The 18332-nt window shown below is 38.0% G+C and overlaps 1 protein-coding gene across 4 annotated transcripts in view; it reads right to left on the bottom strand.

Annotated features, from left to right (window-relative positions):
• The window catches only part of UGGT2 (UDP-glucose glycoprotein glucosyltransferase 2), a 160517-nt gene that overhangs the window by 33185 nt on the left and 109000 nt on the right, over positions 1-18332 (bottom strand). For all 4 annotated transcript variants that reach the window (XR_013332606.1, XM_077753866.1, XM_077753865.1 and 1 more), the window contains 5 exons: positions 16485-16564; positions 9174-9357; positions 4180-4338; positions 3749-3834; positions 1762-1846 (listed from right to left, as the gene is read on the bottom strand). Coding sequence is in view for 3 of the 4 variants with exons in the window: in XM_077753866.1 (XP_077609992.1) it covers positions 1762-1846; positions 3749-3834; positions 4180-4338; positions 9174-9357; positions 16485-16564 (594 nt within the window). In the remaining variant the exon portion in view is untranslated. The remainder of the gene's footprint in view (positions 1-1761; positions 1847-3748; positions 3835-4179; positions 4339-9173; positions 9358-16484; positions 16565-18332) is intronic.

Raw genomic sequence — 18332 nt, forward strand, 5'->3', positions numbered from 1 at the left:
TCTATAGCTCTTTGAAGGTAATTTTATTTTTTTCATCTGGTTTCTCTCAAGATTTCTATTTTCTGCAGTTTTATCAATAAGAGCATAGGTATGAATTTTCTTTAATTACCTTGCTTGGCAGTCACTGAACTTTTTAAATATGTAAATTGCTAACTTCCATCAGTTCATGAAAATTCTCAGCCATTAATGCTTCAAATATTACATGTACTTTTTTTTTTTTTTTTTTTAATGTGAGTATAGTTGACACACAGTGTTACACTTACCTCATTCTTTCATCACTGTCTGGAGTCCCATTTAAAATGATTCTAATTATTTAATACTCATAAAGCACTTTACAAACTGAACCATCTTATCCTTGTAACAGACATGTAAGGCATTATTAACCCCAATTTATAGATGAGGAAAATGAAACAAAAAGGCTAAGGAATCTGTCTAAGGTCACACAGCTAGTTAATGGGAGAGCCAGGTTCAATATGATCCTGGTCTCTCAAATTTCTCTCTCTATTCTCTATGTCTTTTATGCTCTCTGCTGTACTATTTTCTTTTTAAATGTCTCTGTTACATTTAGAATATCTTCTGGTCCTCCAACTCACTAATTCTCTCTTTAGACACGTAAAAGTCATCCACCAAATTCTTAATTTTGGTTCTAATATCACTCAGTTTTAAAGGTTCTACTTCTAAAGAAAAATCAGATATGGACTTTTTTAGAGTTTTTTTGTTCCCTGCAATTGTTTTCAAGTTTGTCTTTTATTTCTTTAAACACTGTAAGCACAGTTGTTTCAGAATCTGTGTCAATAATTCTAATACAGACAGTGTTTATGTGCCTGCTTTCTGTTTGTTTCTGCTGGTTTTCTCTATGTATCTGGAGACAGTCATCTTATTCTAGAGACACGTAGGTGTTTCTGCCAAATGTCTGTACAACCTCAGTCATTTGGAACTAGTTTAGTGCAAATCCAAGGCTCAGGGTTCCCTGGACTACTTGCATGATACAAATTTGGGCTAAAAGACTGTGCAGAATAATTTGCTAGGGTTCATCCTTACCCTGAAGCTACAGCCAGCTTATTGTAGAGAGGGTCTTCTAACAGATCACCCACTTTACATGGGCCCAGGTTTTTACTTTCTGTCCCCATCACCCTGCAAATCATATCAAAATGATAGTTCAGGTGCACCAGGAGGGACAAATGCTCTCAGGACTACAGACGCTTCTGTGCTTGCTTACTTCACTAGGTTCTTATTTTCTCTATAATTTTGGTTTTGTATTTCCCTGTTATTCTTATTATTTTGGTACTGTCAGCTCCCCATTGCTTTTAAGATGTTTCAAAAACATTTACCCAACATTTTTACTGGTTTTAAGTAGGTAAGTTGGTTCAAAGAAATAAACCTGCCATCATTAAACACTATTTTTTGCTCTCTCTCTTTTTTTTTGGTAAACGAAAGAAACATCACTTTTTCTTTCAAAGCTAACTTTCCAATCTGTGCTCCTGGTCTCATCTCTAGAGCCTAATTTGTAACACTATTTGGCTATGGATACAGCAGATCAAACAGACACATCCTGACTTAGAAAAAGTCCTTTTCTTCTATCTTCAAGCTCTCTGCCTTTCCTTCATGAACTTAACCCTCTTCTTCCTTTCATGCCAGAGTTCCAATATGACATTTTAGGTAGTAAAATTATAAAATTAGTTGAAAAATAATCAATTAAGGACAAAAAAAGAATTCTTAGTACTAAGAACAAAACCCATTAAAAGCTTCTGCCTCACACACTTGCACTTCCAGTATTTTGCTCTTGAAGCTGTTTATCACCACAATGATATCTCCCAGGTCTGGTTGAGAGTCAGTTCCTTCGAGCCTAAAAGCAGAAAAACATGTAAATGTCTATAATCAACTCAAAAAAAGAATGCAATTATGATGGTATAAATAACAGGATAAATTCATTTTGCAGTAAACACAAGTATAATATCACTGTGTGTGTATATATATATATTTTATATATAGAGTCAATAAGATGTGTTACGACACACAAATTTCAAAATTATCCAATTTTAACTTGATACAAATTAAAATTGTACAAAAGTAACTCACTATATTCGATACTGCCTAGTCACTGAGCAAGCTCAAATTATTGCTGATCTTTGCCACAGAACACCAAGATTATCACTAAAGTCAAATCTTTCAGATGTTCTTGATACATTGTGATGATAGTTAAAATATGAAGTGTTTCTGAGACCTTAAAATAAGTTGTTATATATCATAATTGAAGGAATTTTACACCATCCAACAACTTTTCACTATCTACCGGCTATTTTAGCAAAATATTAGCAAAATCTGAAGTATTAGTAAACCCACAAGACTGAAGATGTGTCTATTATGCTCATCTGCATGACTTGAACGTGTTTTATATTAGACATAATGTATTTCATTGTCCAATTTTCGAAACTGCATGAACAAATCAAGTATGACAGCTGTGAATAATATTTTTTGGTATCATTCTATGTACAGAAAAATGCTGTTGAAAACATTTACAATAAAGCAACAAACCTGAATTATGTCAATGAGGGAAGGCAATAGATGTCAAATTGAGTTTAGTCAGATTTATAACACACCCCTGAACATTTTCCCTGAAACGAACGTCTGAAGGGTTACACGGGTGGGCTGACACATGCCTCTGACTCCCCTTTTCTCCCAATTCCCCAGCTGAGGTGGCAAAACCAAAGTAGAAGGTACAACCATGCCCAACAATCCACTAGGAAATGGAAAGGGTTCCAATTTTTGTACTAGTAATGTCAAATTTCTTAAAATGTTCAAGAGTTTTCAGTCATAGACGTTGCTCATGGGCATCAGCAACTTTAGCCATTGAATCCACTGTCCATCAGGAGCAGGGCAGAGCCAGGTCGCAGACACCGCGGCTAGACGCACAGAAGAACTAAAGCAAACTCCCTCCATCCAACCGGATGGTAGAGGTCAAAGTGATAAAGACTCACCCTGTTTCAGGCATTACCTCAAACAACTTAGAGATGGTAACTCATCTGATCTGTACACTCATCCTTTGAGGAGGGTACAGTGATTCTCCTAGACCCAAACGGCCCAGGTAGTCGGGATGTTCACCCCTGCACTATTCAATCTTTGTAAGAAATGCTAGGCAGCTAAAAATCACTGGATACATAAGGACAGTCAGCAGCTTAAACGAAAGGAACAAGCTAAGCAAACAGTCAGAGGACACGGACTTCACTGAGAAAGAGTTAATGCAGGAAAAAGAGGAGCACTCAAATAATTTACATTCTCCATGAGATTTGGAAGAATACTGCATCTCAGTAAAAGCCATTTACTGCAAAATGAAAGGATTCACTATATGTCAAGAAGCGTAACTTTTTTTTAAAAATATTTTTATTTATTTCTAGGAGAGAGAGAGACAGCGTGAGCAGGGGAGGGTCAGAGAGAGAGGGAGATACAGACTCTGCAATAGGCTCCAGGCTCTGAGCTGGCAGTCAGCACAGAGCTCGACGCGGGGCTCGAACCCACGAACCGCGAGATCATGACCCAAGCGAAAGTCGGATGCTTAACCGACTAAGCCACCCAGGTGCCCCATAACTTTTTTTTTAAAAAAAGACACATACTTATTTTTCTGGGAATCCTAAATATAAATATCATGTAATTTTTTTGTAGAGGAAAAATAAATCACCCTCTCATTTCTTATCCAAAACATCAAAAACTTACTTACACATAAAAATTTAAAATGGTTTCTATAACTCACCCTACTATTTGATAAATATCTTCAGATTTTCCTTGGCGTAATTTCAGTATCCAAGAACCTGGGTTTGCTTTTAATTGAAAATATCCCTTTTAGGATGAGAAAAATATGATCACAGTTATAGGACTAAAAGCATCCAATTGTTCAAAAAAGACTGTACATGAATCATTCAGGGAAGTGTTTACTAACTGGAGTGGATGAATTATGTAAATGAATCCAAAAAGAAGATTTTGCAATAGCCTGAATAACACATCCTAAAAGTATGATTCCCTTCATTTCTGTTTTATTTAATTACTTTAAGGATCAATTTTGTTTTCTGGGAGCTTTTTAGCAACAGCAAGATAAAAGCTATTTCATCTTATTATTATGAAACTTTGAGGATTTCCCCCAAGCATGTAATTAAATACAATCAATTAAGTACTTAAAATACTTACGAGATTGGCCATCACTATTGTATCAACCACAACAGGTTTACTTTTCGTGCCCAGAGTAAACTGCAGACCCCGAGGAGGCTGCTCTGTCATTGTATCAAAGCAGTGTCCTTCAAGTAGTAGATATTCTAGCTCATATTCTGCAGTGACAGTTCTCTCAATCTATGGGGAAAACAGGTCATTGTTTCTGGTGTTAGTAATTCTCTTAATATAAATTTTGTAATAAATAAATGTAATTAATATCAGTCAATGTTTGTGGAGGCAACTTCAAGTCTCTCATACGAATAACTTAATGGTTGAATCAATTTCTTCAAGACCAAAACTCACGATGAGTTTTTTTTTTTCTCCTTTCCCATGACATCAGCTTTACTCCAACCTCATGATATATGCACCAGTATCATGAGCAGGACAGATGTCATCAGATTGGAGTATTCAAAGATCTCTTCAAGAGAGAGCAAGGTGGGAAACTCCTTAAGGAAACTGCTTCATAGGCGGTTGCTCTTGAGCTCCTCCAGATCTGGCAATGAAGCCAACTCACCGTCAGCCATCACCTTTCTTGTAATGTAAAAAGTTAATGTTTCATTGTTTGGCACTCACAATAATATATGCTCATCAAAAAATTTAGCAAATAAAAAAATATGGAAAGGAATAAAAACAGAAATTACCTACAGATTAAATATTCATTACATATCAACACACTGATTTTTCTTTTCTGTAATTTTTTTTCTAAGAAAGTATAACCAGCTGTTTCATTAAATATAGTTTCCTATGAACACATCCCTATCTCTACACATCTCTTTTTAAAGATCCAGTACTTTTTCCAGATTTCTCTCTATTGCAATTGTATTTTAGGGATAACACATTTTCTCTACCTGATATGAAAACTATAAGCAAACACGAGAATGAATCAAATGGTGACTTTTATATAGTTAGGTAATTTTGTTGAGCAGATGAAACAGTAATGCTCACCATACTATATCATTTTATTTGGCTATGAGTTTTTGACACTATTTTTTGGTGTGTTTAGGATATAAAGTATTTAAAAATATTCTCTACTGGATGGCTGCTTTTCCTCACAATCACCACAGAAATAATTATTACAATACTTGTGTGCAGCATTTCTCTTGGAGTCCAGTTCTGAAAATCAAGAAATAAGTACCTTCTTTGACAACAGTACGTGTTTCAACGTGAGCTGGGTTCTGAAATACTTGAACTACCACCAGTCTAGTAATAAGCTTCACTTACATCACGGATGAGTGGCCCCAATCCCGACGGCACCATGCGTGCACGGGACCCTTCACAGGAGACAGTCTTCACAGGAGGGCAGAATATTGAAACCAGAGCAAAATTACAGAACTTCTCTTTACAGACAAGGGAACTATACCTCACAGTGGTCATGGAGCTTAAATATTTTTCTTTAGGAGTTAGATATTAGGGCAGAGTCCAAATACAAATCAGTTTGGGACCAATAATACCGTTATTGTATAATATCCTGATGTGAGACTTTCTCTTGTCCTTACAGATTTGGATAGCAGACATCCATTCTGTGGATTTCCTCAAACCACAACATTAAAATAGCCAATCCGTTCTCTCAAAGAGTTCTTTCTAGTGAATATTTTAAGTTTATTTTAAATAATTTCATAAAAGTAATTTAAGTTAATTTAGTTCCTATTATCAAGGTTTATTTTTAGCAAGGACAGGAGTTTGTGGTCTCTTGTGATGTTTGCATTTCCTCTGTGTATTCACTCATCTGTTCTAAATGTTAACTTATTGATATGAGACATGAATTTAATACCTTTCAAATATAACGCTGGGTGCATATTAATATTTCTAAGTACAAGTGTTTATTGTATTGTTCTGTGGCTAAATAGTAGGGAAGTTAGCTCCTTCTTTTAAAAAAAATTGTTAAGTTTAATTATAAAGATAATCATTCGGATTTATTAATAATTATCTACGGTAGTAAAATAGGAATTCTGACACAGGCAATGGACATCTAAATTACAGCTGACCCTTCTTGTTACCATGAGCACTGGGTATTACATGTAAGTGATGAATCACTGAGTTCAACTCCTGAAACTAAAATTACACTATATGTTAACTAACTAGAATTTAAGTAAAAATTTGGAAAAAAACAAATAAATTGCAGCTGGCCCTGGAACAACATGGGTTTGAACTGTGCAGGTCACTTACATATGGATTCTGTTTTTTATACATACAGTTCAGTACTAGAAAAGTATGTCCTCTTCTTTTTAATGTTCTTAATCACATTTCTTTTTTTCAGCTTACTTGGGTGTTGTGTGTAAGTGATGAATCACTAAATTCTATTCTTGAAATCATTATTACACTATATGTTAACAAACCTGGATTCAAATTTTAAAAAATTTATATTCATGTTTTTAAAAACCCTACAATCGCATTAAAGATAAATATTGAAACAAAATTTCCCCTTAAAACAAAGAATTTTAAAAATTGGTAATTTTTAAGAGTACAATATATATTATATATAAAAATATGTGTTAATTGCTTATGTGATCAGTAAGGCTTCTCATCAACAGTAGGCTATTAGTTAAGTTCTGGGTAGGAGTCAAAAGTTATATGCAGATTTTTCAGCTGTGGGAGAGGGTGCGGGGCGGGGGGGGGGGGGGTGTTCCAGTGCTACTGACCTCCATGTTGTTCAAGGCTCAACCATGCTGTTTCAGAGGCAGCTAATATATTGTTCTGTGAGGTCCTTTTTAACCAGCCATCTCGTGCCACCGTCCTTCAGCAATCTTTCATTCCTCACTTTTGCTCTACTGGGTACACATCCAGTAGAGTTTCAGGTGTGTTGCTATCTTTCAGATACGGGCTGTGATTTAATATAACTGAGGAATCTTTGGATGCAGTTCTACTAACGAGCTCTGAGGAGAATCACCTCTAAACTCCAGGGAAGAGGGACTGTCTCACTTGAAGCTTCCCTACAACCACTTCTGTCACCTCTGATTATGACATTAATGCTGGTTGTGCCATGAACATGGACCAATGCCCTGGTGAGGGAGAGTTTTACTCCACCAAATGTTTTTAGGTGTCTATGTAACGTCTGGGGATTAGACGTGACAAGCACTTGCATGAGCCAGTGCACGGGACAAATCTCTCACTATTTGCCTCATTTCTGCCAGTGCGCACTTTCCCGTCTACCTGCAACTCCCTCTCTCTGCTCCATCAAGTGTCTCTACTTTGTGATTTCAGATTCTTCCAGGACTGCTGCGGGTCATATCCTAAGAGTGTACAGAACATAGAGGGAGAGAAGACACTCACAAGGAGTTAACTTTCATAGGTGTGAGAATTTGTAATTTCCTTCTGTTAATTCATATAATCTATAGAGACAGAAAAACTGTTTCTCTATATTTTAGTGTTCTAAAATAAATGTAACTACTGTTCATTTAAATAGCTTCTAGGGGTATCTGGCTGGCTTAGTGGACTGTGCAACTCTTGATCTCCGAGTTGTGGGTTCAAGCCCCATGATGGGTATAGGGATTACTTAAAAAGAAGATGTATACAAGTANTTTAATGGCTGCTGAACGTTTTACCACAGACTCAATTTAAAACTTTTTTTAAATTTAAGTCTTTTCTAAGCTGTGTTAATTCACCCAGCACAAACTTCTTAGCATTTTGGATGGAATTTTTAATTTATTTTATTGGTATATGTCACTGAACTCTCTTAATGGAGAAACCAGTAGATCCTTTAAGAGAGCTGGCTGATCACAGAGAAAACAGGATTGTTTTTTTTACTTTTTGCCAAACTCCTTTCTGGATTTTCTCTCCTGGATTTTGTTATTTTGCTGCTTTTCTATTTTTCCCTGAGATTTGAAAGCACTGATTTCTGGTGACGGCTATGGCGGACTTTTAGGTTTGCCCTCTCTGGACGGCTGAGGCTGGTGGCAGTGGGTGTGTTCCCCGCAAGTGATGGGAAACCACGAAATCTACTCACGAGTGGATCAGAAGAAGCCTGCCTAGAAGGAAAGTCTTCAGACAAAGGTAATGCATGAGAAACAAATATGATGAATGATCTTAACCTACCTATCCACGTAAAATGTTCACGCCTAGGTCAAAGCAGTAAGAAGCTTTCATGCTCAGAGCTGGAAAACAGGTCAGGGCTATGCAGAACCAAAGTAAGAGGGAAGACACTAAGAAGAAGGGTTATGCTCCCTTCTCTGGATGCCTATTCTCTAGGTAAGCTCTTCTAAAATGCTTCTGTTTTTAGGACCATTTTTGGGTGCTTCGGGGATATCCAAGAATTTTGCCACTGGTCCAGTAATGTCTTTAGCCACTAACATCAGTTCTGGTTTCTGAGTCCAATTTTTTTGAAAGACTCAGTGTATTTTAAAACAGTCTCCTCCCCTTTTTCGGGGAGTCCTGGACTGAATTCCAGGACTGAATGCCCAGTAAGTGGGCAAGAGAAGGCAGGACATTTCCTGGAGAAGGATCACAGGGTGGGGGTGCAGAGGGTGAGGCCAGAGGGAGGGCAGAGGTAGGGTAGGGAGCGTAGGGGTGGGTGGGAAGCAGTGCAGCTTTGAGAGCGCCCTGTTCCCTGCTTTCTACCCGAATCTTGTTCGGGCTGCCTTCTCCGGCCATGGGCTGTGAGACAAAACAGAGTTTTAGCTAAAACTGTTCCTTTCAGAGTTAAAAACAAAACCTGAGGGGCAAAATAAGTATTAAACGGTGTTGTCTTACGTCATCCATCTACATATTTTTACGTTGGCCATCTTAGCACCTGTGAACCAGGGGTCTAAAGTAACAAAGAAGGTAAGAGCATCCAGGAACCTGGAAAACTAGAGAAGCTGAATTTGGAAATTAAGGAAACTCAAAAATCAAAGGAAAGACTGGATCAAGGCCTAGAACCATAACGAAGAAAATTCTGGGAGCAGCCATGGCATGATCACTCACTTCTGACGGTTACAGTGGCTGATAAGAATGTACCCTATTCCTCTTATCTTATATAACTTTACATGACAACTTACATCCTTGAGGTGAATATTATCAAGGTCACAGTTGCTGTGTACTGTTTCAACCAACCAGCCTTCAGGAGTAATCATGTTGAGGGTTAGAAGGGGCGCTTCAGGGATATCCAAGAATTTTGCCACTGGTCCAGTAATGTCATTACCCACTAACATCAGTTCTGGCTCCAGAACAAAACGATAGAAGCTGTCAATAGAGCATAAATAAGAATACATACTATGACCAAAATTGAGATTTCTTCTAAAACATTTAAAAACTGAAAATCACTTACGAACATGACCAAAAAGTCTCAAAAAGACTGAAACACACTGTAACTGCAAAAGAGTTAATCCTTGTAAATGGTAGACAGTTTGTTTAAACTATCCTCTATTCCAAGATTATAGATATCATATATCCTTGTTAATTATTTCTTAATGAACATGATTAGAATGCTTTTCAGCATAACCTGACTTATGTGGGTTCTAGTAGCTTATGATCTATCTTTGCTCACTGATCCTTCTTCAGATTTGACCATTTGTCAGCCATTTTATTAGATGTTGGCACCACTAATCATATGAAGAGAAATGATAGCCAGAAAGCAAATAAAATTCAAGCTAAAATTCTGATGAAAGTTCAATTAAAAAGAAATAGGATTGGGGCACACCTGGGTGGCTTGGTCAGTTACATGTCTGACTCTTGATTTCAGCCAGGTATGATCCTAGGGTTGTGGGATCAAGCCCTGTGTTGGGCTTCACACCGAGCATGGAGCCTGCTTATGATCCTTTCTCTGCCCCTCCCCCAGGGCCTGACTGGGAAAGAAGCCACTTCCAGGCTCATGCACTCCCTCCTCAAGGGCCACTGGATTAAGGACTGCCTCTGGTTACTAGTGGCTGGCTGGCGACTGCTCCCAGTTCCCAGGCACAAGGGCCTCTTCAGCATGCTTGGTCAGAGAAACACAAGAGAGCAAGAGACAGAGAATGCCAGCAAGACAAAAGTCACAATCTTTCATAACCTAGCCACCCAAGAGATATTCCATTACTTTTGCTATGTTCTTTCTATTAGAAGCAAATCACTAGGTGCAGCCAGGACTCAAGGAGAATCTACACAGAGTAGGAATCCAAGGAAGAAGAAGGAAGAAGGTAGAAGAAAATGTACAAAACAAATACTGGGTACTGTCCAATGTGGCAGAAATGTCATAGAACAAGAAGTATCGCAAGAAGCTGCCAAAAGCAATTTCTTTGTGACTTAGTAAAAATGACCCAGCAGCAAAGAGGGAGTTAAAGGCAAGCTGCAGGGGGAGGTAGAGTGAATAAGGGATGAACAGGGGGGTATGACCCATCTCTGAGGAAGCTGAGAAGAATGCAGGAGAAAAAGTCAGGGCTCCAGAGGAGAGGACTTAATATATTTCTCTTTTTAAACTGAGTAAACTTAAAAAATAAAAAGTAAAAAACAGGAGGGCACCTGGATGGCTCAGTCGGTTGAGCATGTGACTTTGGCTCAGGTCATGATTTCACAGTCCGTGGGTTCAAGCCCCACGTTGGGATCTGTGCTGACAGCTCAGGGCCTGGAGCCTGCTTCCGATTCTGTGTCTCCCTCTCTCTCTGCCCCTCGCTGCCTGTGCTCTGTCTCTCTCTGCCTCTCAAAAATAAATAAAGTTTAAAAAAATAATAAACTGAGTAAACTCTCAGGACGGGAAGAAAAGCGCTGGCAGGGAGGTTAAAGACATGGAACAAAGGAACTGTGTGATAAAGCAAGGCTCCAGAACAGATGGAAAAGCAAGGGTTCCAACAGAAAGAGAGGATTAGCCAAGAGGGGATTCAGCACCCCCTCCCCTACCCAGGGGAAGACACAGGAGGCTGCCCACACCTGTGCCACGTCTGAGAAGGAAAGGGCAGTATTCTGAAAGGAAAGGGCTGGGGACCATTGTGTCATCTAGTTTGCATGATAGATGCTACTGAGTAAAAAATAATATGTGTTGAGCTCACTGTCTTTGTGTTGTGCAACATTATTAACCGCTCAAAGCATCTGTCCAGTACATTAAGGGTCATTTCATCCTTTTTTTTTTTTTTTAAATTTTTTCTTTTTTATTTATTTCTAGGAGAGAGAGAGATAGACAGCATGAGCAGGGGAGGGTCAGAGAGAGAGGGAGACACAGACTCTGAAACAGGCTCCAGGCTCTGAGCTGGCAGTCAGCACAGAGCCTGACGCGGGGCTCGAAACCACGAACCGTGAGATCATGACCTAAGCGAAAGTCGGACGCTTAACCGACTAAGCCACCCAGGCGCCCCAAGGGTCACTTCATCTTAAAAAGATCAAGTTCTTTCCTTAATAACAGATTATGCTTCCTTATGTTCAATATTCTTATACTTTATTATATAACCTAAAGCTTTATAGAGATAGTATTGAGAGCATCTCTACTCGTGTGAATAAAAATTCTGTACTTACAAAGCTAACCTCTTGATTAGTAGCTAAAATAAGATGAAAGCTTTTGTTCAGATTTTGAAGGACAGAATAAAAATTGAAAAATACAAGATAAACGAGAGTATGAAAACTGAATGAGATATGAGGATAAGGGTGGCAGGAAAGGAATGAATGTACCCTAAACTTTCATCTAAATTCTCTACATTTCCCATTTTGTTGCTTTCCAAATACTGCATTAAAATCTTTGCCATGTTTAAAATATCTGCTCAAGGCAATAATCAATTGTATGTTTATCAATTACAACAAATATAATTCATTAATTACAAGGGACTAACTAAATGCAGCTTTTTTGTCTTGTAATTGCATATATTTTTTTAAAGCTTCATAATCATAATATACAAAGAAAAGCACATTAACACGCATTTTTTCTGCCCCATGACACCTGAAAGATCCCGCATATGCCAGTCAGTAAGGTGGTTCAAAATGATAGTCATTCTGACCCAGAAAGGGGAAGAAGGGTAAGTTTGTGTCCCCACTTTAGAGACCATGTTATTTCAACAGAAGAGTACTAATGTGAAATATGTGTGTCTGTTCCTGTGCCAGTACCATACTGTCTTGCTGATTACAGCTTCCTAGGGGAGGCTAAAGTCTGAGATTGTGATGCCTCTGGCTTTGGTTTTCTTTTTCAACATAATTTTAGCTATCCAGGGTCTTTTGTGGTTCCATACAAATTTGAGGACTGTTTGTTCTAGCTCTGAGAAGAATGCCGGTGCAATTTTGATTCGGATTGCATCGAATGTGTAGATTGCTTTCAGTAGTATTGACATTTTAGCAATATTTGTTCTTCCAATCCATGAGCATGGAATGTTTTTCCACTTCTTTGTGACTTCAATTTCCTTCATAAGTTTCCTATAGTTTTCAGCATACAGATCTTTTACATCTTTGGTTAGGTTTACTCCTAGGTGTTTTATAGTTCTTGGTGCAATTGTAAATGGGATCAATATCTTGATTTCTCTTTCTATTGCTTCATTATTGGTGTATAGAAATGCAACTGATTTGTGTACACTGATTTTGTATCCTGAAACTTTGCTGAATTCATGTATCAGTTCTAGCAGCTTTTTGGTGGAGTCTTTCAGGTTTTCCATGTAGAGTATCATGTCATCTACAAAAAGTGAAAGTTTGACTTCTTGCCAATTTGGATGCTTTTTATTTCTTTTTATTGTCTTATTGCTTAGGCTAGGACTTCCAACACTACATTAAACAACTGAGAGTAGACATCCCTGTCATGTTCCTGATCTCAGGAGGAAAGCTCTTAATTTTTTATGATGTTAGCTGTGGGCTTTTCATATATGGCTTGTATAATGTTAAAGTATGTTCCTTCAACCCTGACTTTCTTGAGGGCTTTTATTAAGAAAGGATGCTGTATTTTGTCAAATGCTTTTATACTGACAGGATCATATGGTTCTTATCCTTTTTTCTATTAATGTGATGTATCACATTGATTGATTTGCAAATATTGAACCAGCCCTGCAGCCCAGGAATGAATCCCACTTGATCACAGTGAATAATTCATTTGATAACCTGTTGAATTTGATTTGCTAGTNACATCTGGTAGAATTTCCCCTGGGAAGCCATCTGGCCCAGGACTCTTACTTGTCTGGAGATTTTTGAAAACTGATTCAATTTCTTCACTGGTTATAGTCAGTTTAAATTTTCTATTTCTTCTCATTTGAGTTTTGGTAGTGTGTGAGTGTTTAGGAATATGTCCATTTTCTCCAGGTTGTCCAGTTTGTTGGCATATAATTTTTCACAGTATTCTCTGATAATTGTTTGTATTTCTGTGATGCTGGTTGTGATCTGTCCTCTTTTCATTAGTGATTTTATCTATTTTGGTCCTCTTTTTTTTTTTGAGAAGTCTGGCTGGGAGTTTATCAAGTTTGTTTATTTTTTTTTTCAAAAGACCAGCTCTTAGATGCATTGATCTGTTCTACTGGGTTTTTTTTTTTTTAATTCCATATTGTTTATTTCTGCTCTGTTCTTTACTATTTCTCTTCTTCTGCTGGCTTCGGGGTTTCTTTGCTGTTCTGCTTCTAGTTCCTTTAGGTGTGCTGTTAAATTTTGTATTTGGGATTTTTCTTATTTCTTGAGATAGGCCTGGGCTGCAATGTATTTTCCTCTTAGGACTGCCTTAGCTGCATCCCAAGGGGTTTGGACTGTTGTGTTTTCATTTGTTTCCATATATTTTTTAATTTCTTCTTCAATTACCTGGCTAACCCATTCATTCTTTAGTAGAATGTTCTTTAACCTCAATGCAAATTTTTTCTTGTGATTGATTTCAAGTTTCATAGTGTTGTGATCAGGAAATATGCACGGTATGATCTCAATTCTTTTATATTTATTGAGGGCTGTTTTGTGACACAGCATGTGATCTATCTTGGAGAGTGTTCCATGTGCACTTGAGAAGAATGTGTACTCTGCTGCTTTTGGATGAAAAGTTCTGAATATATCTGTCAAGTCCATCTGGTCCAGTGTATCATCAAGGCCACTGTCCTTTATTGATTTTTTTGCCTAGATGATCTGTCCATTGCTATAAGTGGAATACTGAAGTCTCCTATAATTACAGTATTCCCTCAATAAGATTGCTTATGTTTGTGATTAACTATTTATGTATTTGGGTGATTTATGTATTTGGGTCCTCCAAATTGGGAGCATAAACATTTATAATTATTAGCTTTTCTTGATAGACAGAACCCTATGATACTGGCACTAGAAGAGAAACATAGACGAATGGAATAGAATGGAGAACCCAGAATTGGACCCACAAATGTATGGCCAATTAATCTTTGAGAAAGCAGGAAAGAGTATGCAATGGAAAAAAGTCTCTTTAGCAAATGGTCCTGGATGAATGAAACTGGACCACTTTTTTACACCACACACAAAAATAAACTCAAAATGGATGAAAGACCTAAATGTGAGATAAGAAACCATCAAAACCCTAGAGAAGAAAACAGGCAACAACTTCTTTGACCTCTGCTGTAGCAGCTTCTTGTTTGACATGTCTCTGAAGGCAGGAGAAATAAAAGCAAAAATGAACTATTGGGACCTCATCAAGATAAAAATATTCTGCACTGCAAAGGAAACAATCAACAAAACTCAAGGCCAACTGATGGAATGGGAGAAGATATTTGCAAATGGCATATTGGATAAAAGGTTAGTATCAAAAATATGTAAAGAACTTACCAAACTCAACACCTGAAAAACAAATAATCCAGTGAAGAAGTGGGCAAAAGACATGAATAGACACTTTTCCAAAGAAGACATCCAGATGGCTAACAGATATATGAAAAGATGCTTAACATCACTCATAGGCAGGGAAATACAAATCAAAACCACATTGAGATACCACCTCACACTGGTAAGAGTGACTAAAATTAATGACTCAGGAAACAACAGATGCTGGCAAGGATGTGGAGAAACAGGAACCCTCTTGCACTGTTGGTGGGAATGCAAACTGGTGCAGCCACTCTGGAAAAAGGTATGGAAAGTTCCTCAAAAAATTGAAAATAAGACTACCCTACGACCTAGTAATAGTATACTACCAGGAATTTATCCAAAGGACATAGGAGTGCTGATTCATAGGGGTATATGTACCCCAATGTTTACAGCAGTGCTTTCAACAATAGCCAAATCATGGAAAGAACCCAAATGTCCATCAACTGATGAATGGATAAAGATGTGTGTGTTCTTTTTTTTTTTAAATGTTTTATTTATTTCTGAGTGAGAGAGAGAGAGAGAGAGACAGAGACAGGCAGTGTGAGCAGGGGAGGGTCAGATAGAAAGGAAGACACAAAATCTGAAACAGGCTCCAGGCTCTGAGCTGTCAGCACAGAGCCTGAGGCGGGGCTCAAACCCACAAGCTGTGAGATCATGACCTGAGCCAAAGTCAGAGGCTTAACCGACTGAGCCACCCAGGCGCCCCAAGATGTGATTTATATATACAATGGGATACTACTTGGCAATGAGAAAGAACGAAATCATGTCGTTTATAACAACATGGACGGAACTGGAGGGTATGACACTAAGTGAAATAAGTCAATCAAAGAAAGATATACATTTTCACTCATACGTGGAACTTGAAAAACATAATGGACGACCACGGGGGAAGGCAAAGGGAAAAAACAGTTTCAAACAGAGAGCGAGTCAAACCATAAAAGACTCTTGAATGTGGAAAATAAACTGAGGTTTGATGGGGGGGACAGATGAGGGAAATGGGTGAGGGGCACTGAGGAGAGCACTTGTTGGGATGAGCACTGGGTATTGTATGTAAGCAATGAATCATGGGAATCTACCCCCAAAACCAAGAGCATATTGTATGCACTGTATGTTAGCTAACTGACAATAAGTTATTGGCATGTTAATAAATGACATGACAATAAATTTTAAAAAATTTAAAAATTGCATATAATAAATATTTTCTATATTACGGAAAGATTATTCTATACTAACTACATCTCAATACTTCCAAATAATAAGTGAAACAATAACATAAAGTTCATTTTGATAATTCAGCTCTGAAGTACTGAAAGTATAGCAAAACCAAAAATGGTTTAATTCAACTTTATTTCCCTTTTGTATATTTCTAAATAGGTATTCCTAGATCACATTTTCAAACATACCCATGGACAAACATAAATCCATGTAAATACTGTAATTATGTTAGATCAGTTTTACTGGTTAGGTTACTATAATTTTGCATCAATTAAAGTTAATACATTATCTTTAATCTTATCTATTTCAGTTAACCATTTCATGAAGAAAAAAAAAAAAAAAACAGACCCAGTAATTATGGTCCTTTCTTTTAGTCTTAGCATTTGCAAACCTTTTGAAATGAAATTATGTTCACTTAGACTCACCTTGTTAAAGGGGCTTCTGAAAGCTTACCCCTACAGTTCATGAACAACTTTATCTTCATGTTGATAATCTTGCCAAGTACCTATTAGAAAAAAATTCCCATATTTGATATTAAATAATCTTGATATCTAACATTTATTAGGCATTTACTATGTACTAGGCACTGCATGAACATCTTTTAAAAAAATGTTTCATTTTTGAGAGAGAGGGGGCAGGGAAGGGGCAGAGAGACACAGGAAGAGAGGATTTCAAGCAGGCTCTGCAATGACAGCAGTGAGCCTGACGGCGGGCTTGAACACACGCAAAGTCCGGTCACTTAACTGACTGAGCCACCCAGGTGCCCCGCGTTCACATTTGATATTCATTATCTCATGTGATCGTCACAACAGCCTTCAGAGGTAACCACCTTCACAGCTGAGCCACAGGGAGATGTAGTAATTTGCCCGAGATCACACAGTAAATCATGGTCAAGGTCAGATTTGAATCCAAACAGTTGATTTCATTGCTCAAGGGTTACGCTGCTTCCCTTTTGCCTAATGTGACTTTCTTTCATGGTCTCCAAATTTCCTTAGTATTGAAGAACAAGTAAAATAATTGCTGGAACCATGACATGTGAATACAGTGTGTGTCCTCACAGCAACAACGGCCAGGGTGTCCCCGTCCATTGGGAATTCCACCCACATGGCAGAGATGTAGGAAGTTCCTGGCTACATACGGAGGAAATAGTATTTCCCTGGGGCATATGACATAGGAGAGTTACTAATTTTGGCAGTCCCTACCTCTAGAAGGGCAACTCAGTGCAGATTTGAAAGATTTTAGGCAACAAAGGACACAGGGAAAGACAGGGGATGACAATAGGCACACAGAACAGGAAGAAGCAGGCTTGAGAAGGAATCAGGACCGACTACGGATTTCAGAGCCCTAGTTCCCATTCTGTCACTCCTTATATTTGCTACAACGGAGGTCGCTGAGCCACTGTTTTTCCCAAGTGTTAAATGAGACACTATCTATTTCTTCCAATAAATTGTGTTCCATAGCATAAATTTTCCTTATGGTAAGAGATAATAAATTATATGAAGTGCTGAGGTGCTCAGATGGGAAGTATGCTGTTATTTCCACTCCTGTAAACTGAGATCCAATCCCCTATTTTTTTTTTTAATGTTTTATTTATTTCTAGGAGAGAGAGAGAGAGAGAGACAGCGTGAGCAGGGGAGGGTCAGAGAGAGAGGGAGTCACAGACTGAAACAGGCTCCAGGCTCTGAGCTGGCAGTCAGCACAGAGCCCGACGCGGGGCCCGAACCCACGAACCGCGAGATCATGACCCGAGTGAAAGTCGGACACTTAACCGACTAAGCCACCCAGGCGCCCCCCAATCCCCTATTTTATATTTGCATATAAATTCATATTTTATTCCTAAATTCTACCTTTACATAAAAACTTCAGAGGTAAGCAATGTTTTCTTTTTTCTGAATAATGACTCTGTAGGAATAGGTATTTATACACTAAAATGTAACATACTAGCTCCATGCCTTATAGATACGATTATCGATTACTATTTTCTTCTTTTTTTAAGTTTATTTATTTTGAGAAAGAGAACAAGCAGAGGCGGGGCAGAAGGAAAGAGAGAATCCCAAGCAGGCTCTGTGCTGTCAGCGAAGAGCCTGATGCAGGGCTCGAACTCACGAAATGTGAGATCCTAACCTGAGCCAATATCAAGAGTCAGATGCTTAACTGAGTGAGCCATCAAGGTGCTCCTTGATTGCTGTTTTTTAAAGAATAATCTGAATAGCGTGTCTCAGGAAGTTCAAATGTGAAGGTACACAAATGTTAAAAGAAAGGATGGGAGTAAG

Source organism: Crocuta crocuta, unplaced genomic scaffold (genome assembly GCF_008692635.1).
Source record: "Crocuta crocuta isolate KB4526 unplaced genomic scaffold, BGI_CrCroc_1.0 scaffold31, whole genome shotgun sequence".
NCBI lineage: Eukaryota > Metazoa > Chordata > Mammalia > Carnivora > Hyaenidae > Crocuta > Crocuta crocuta.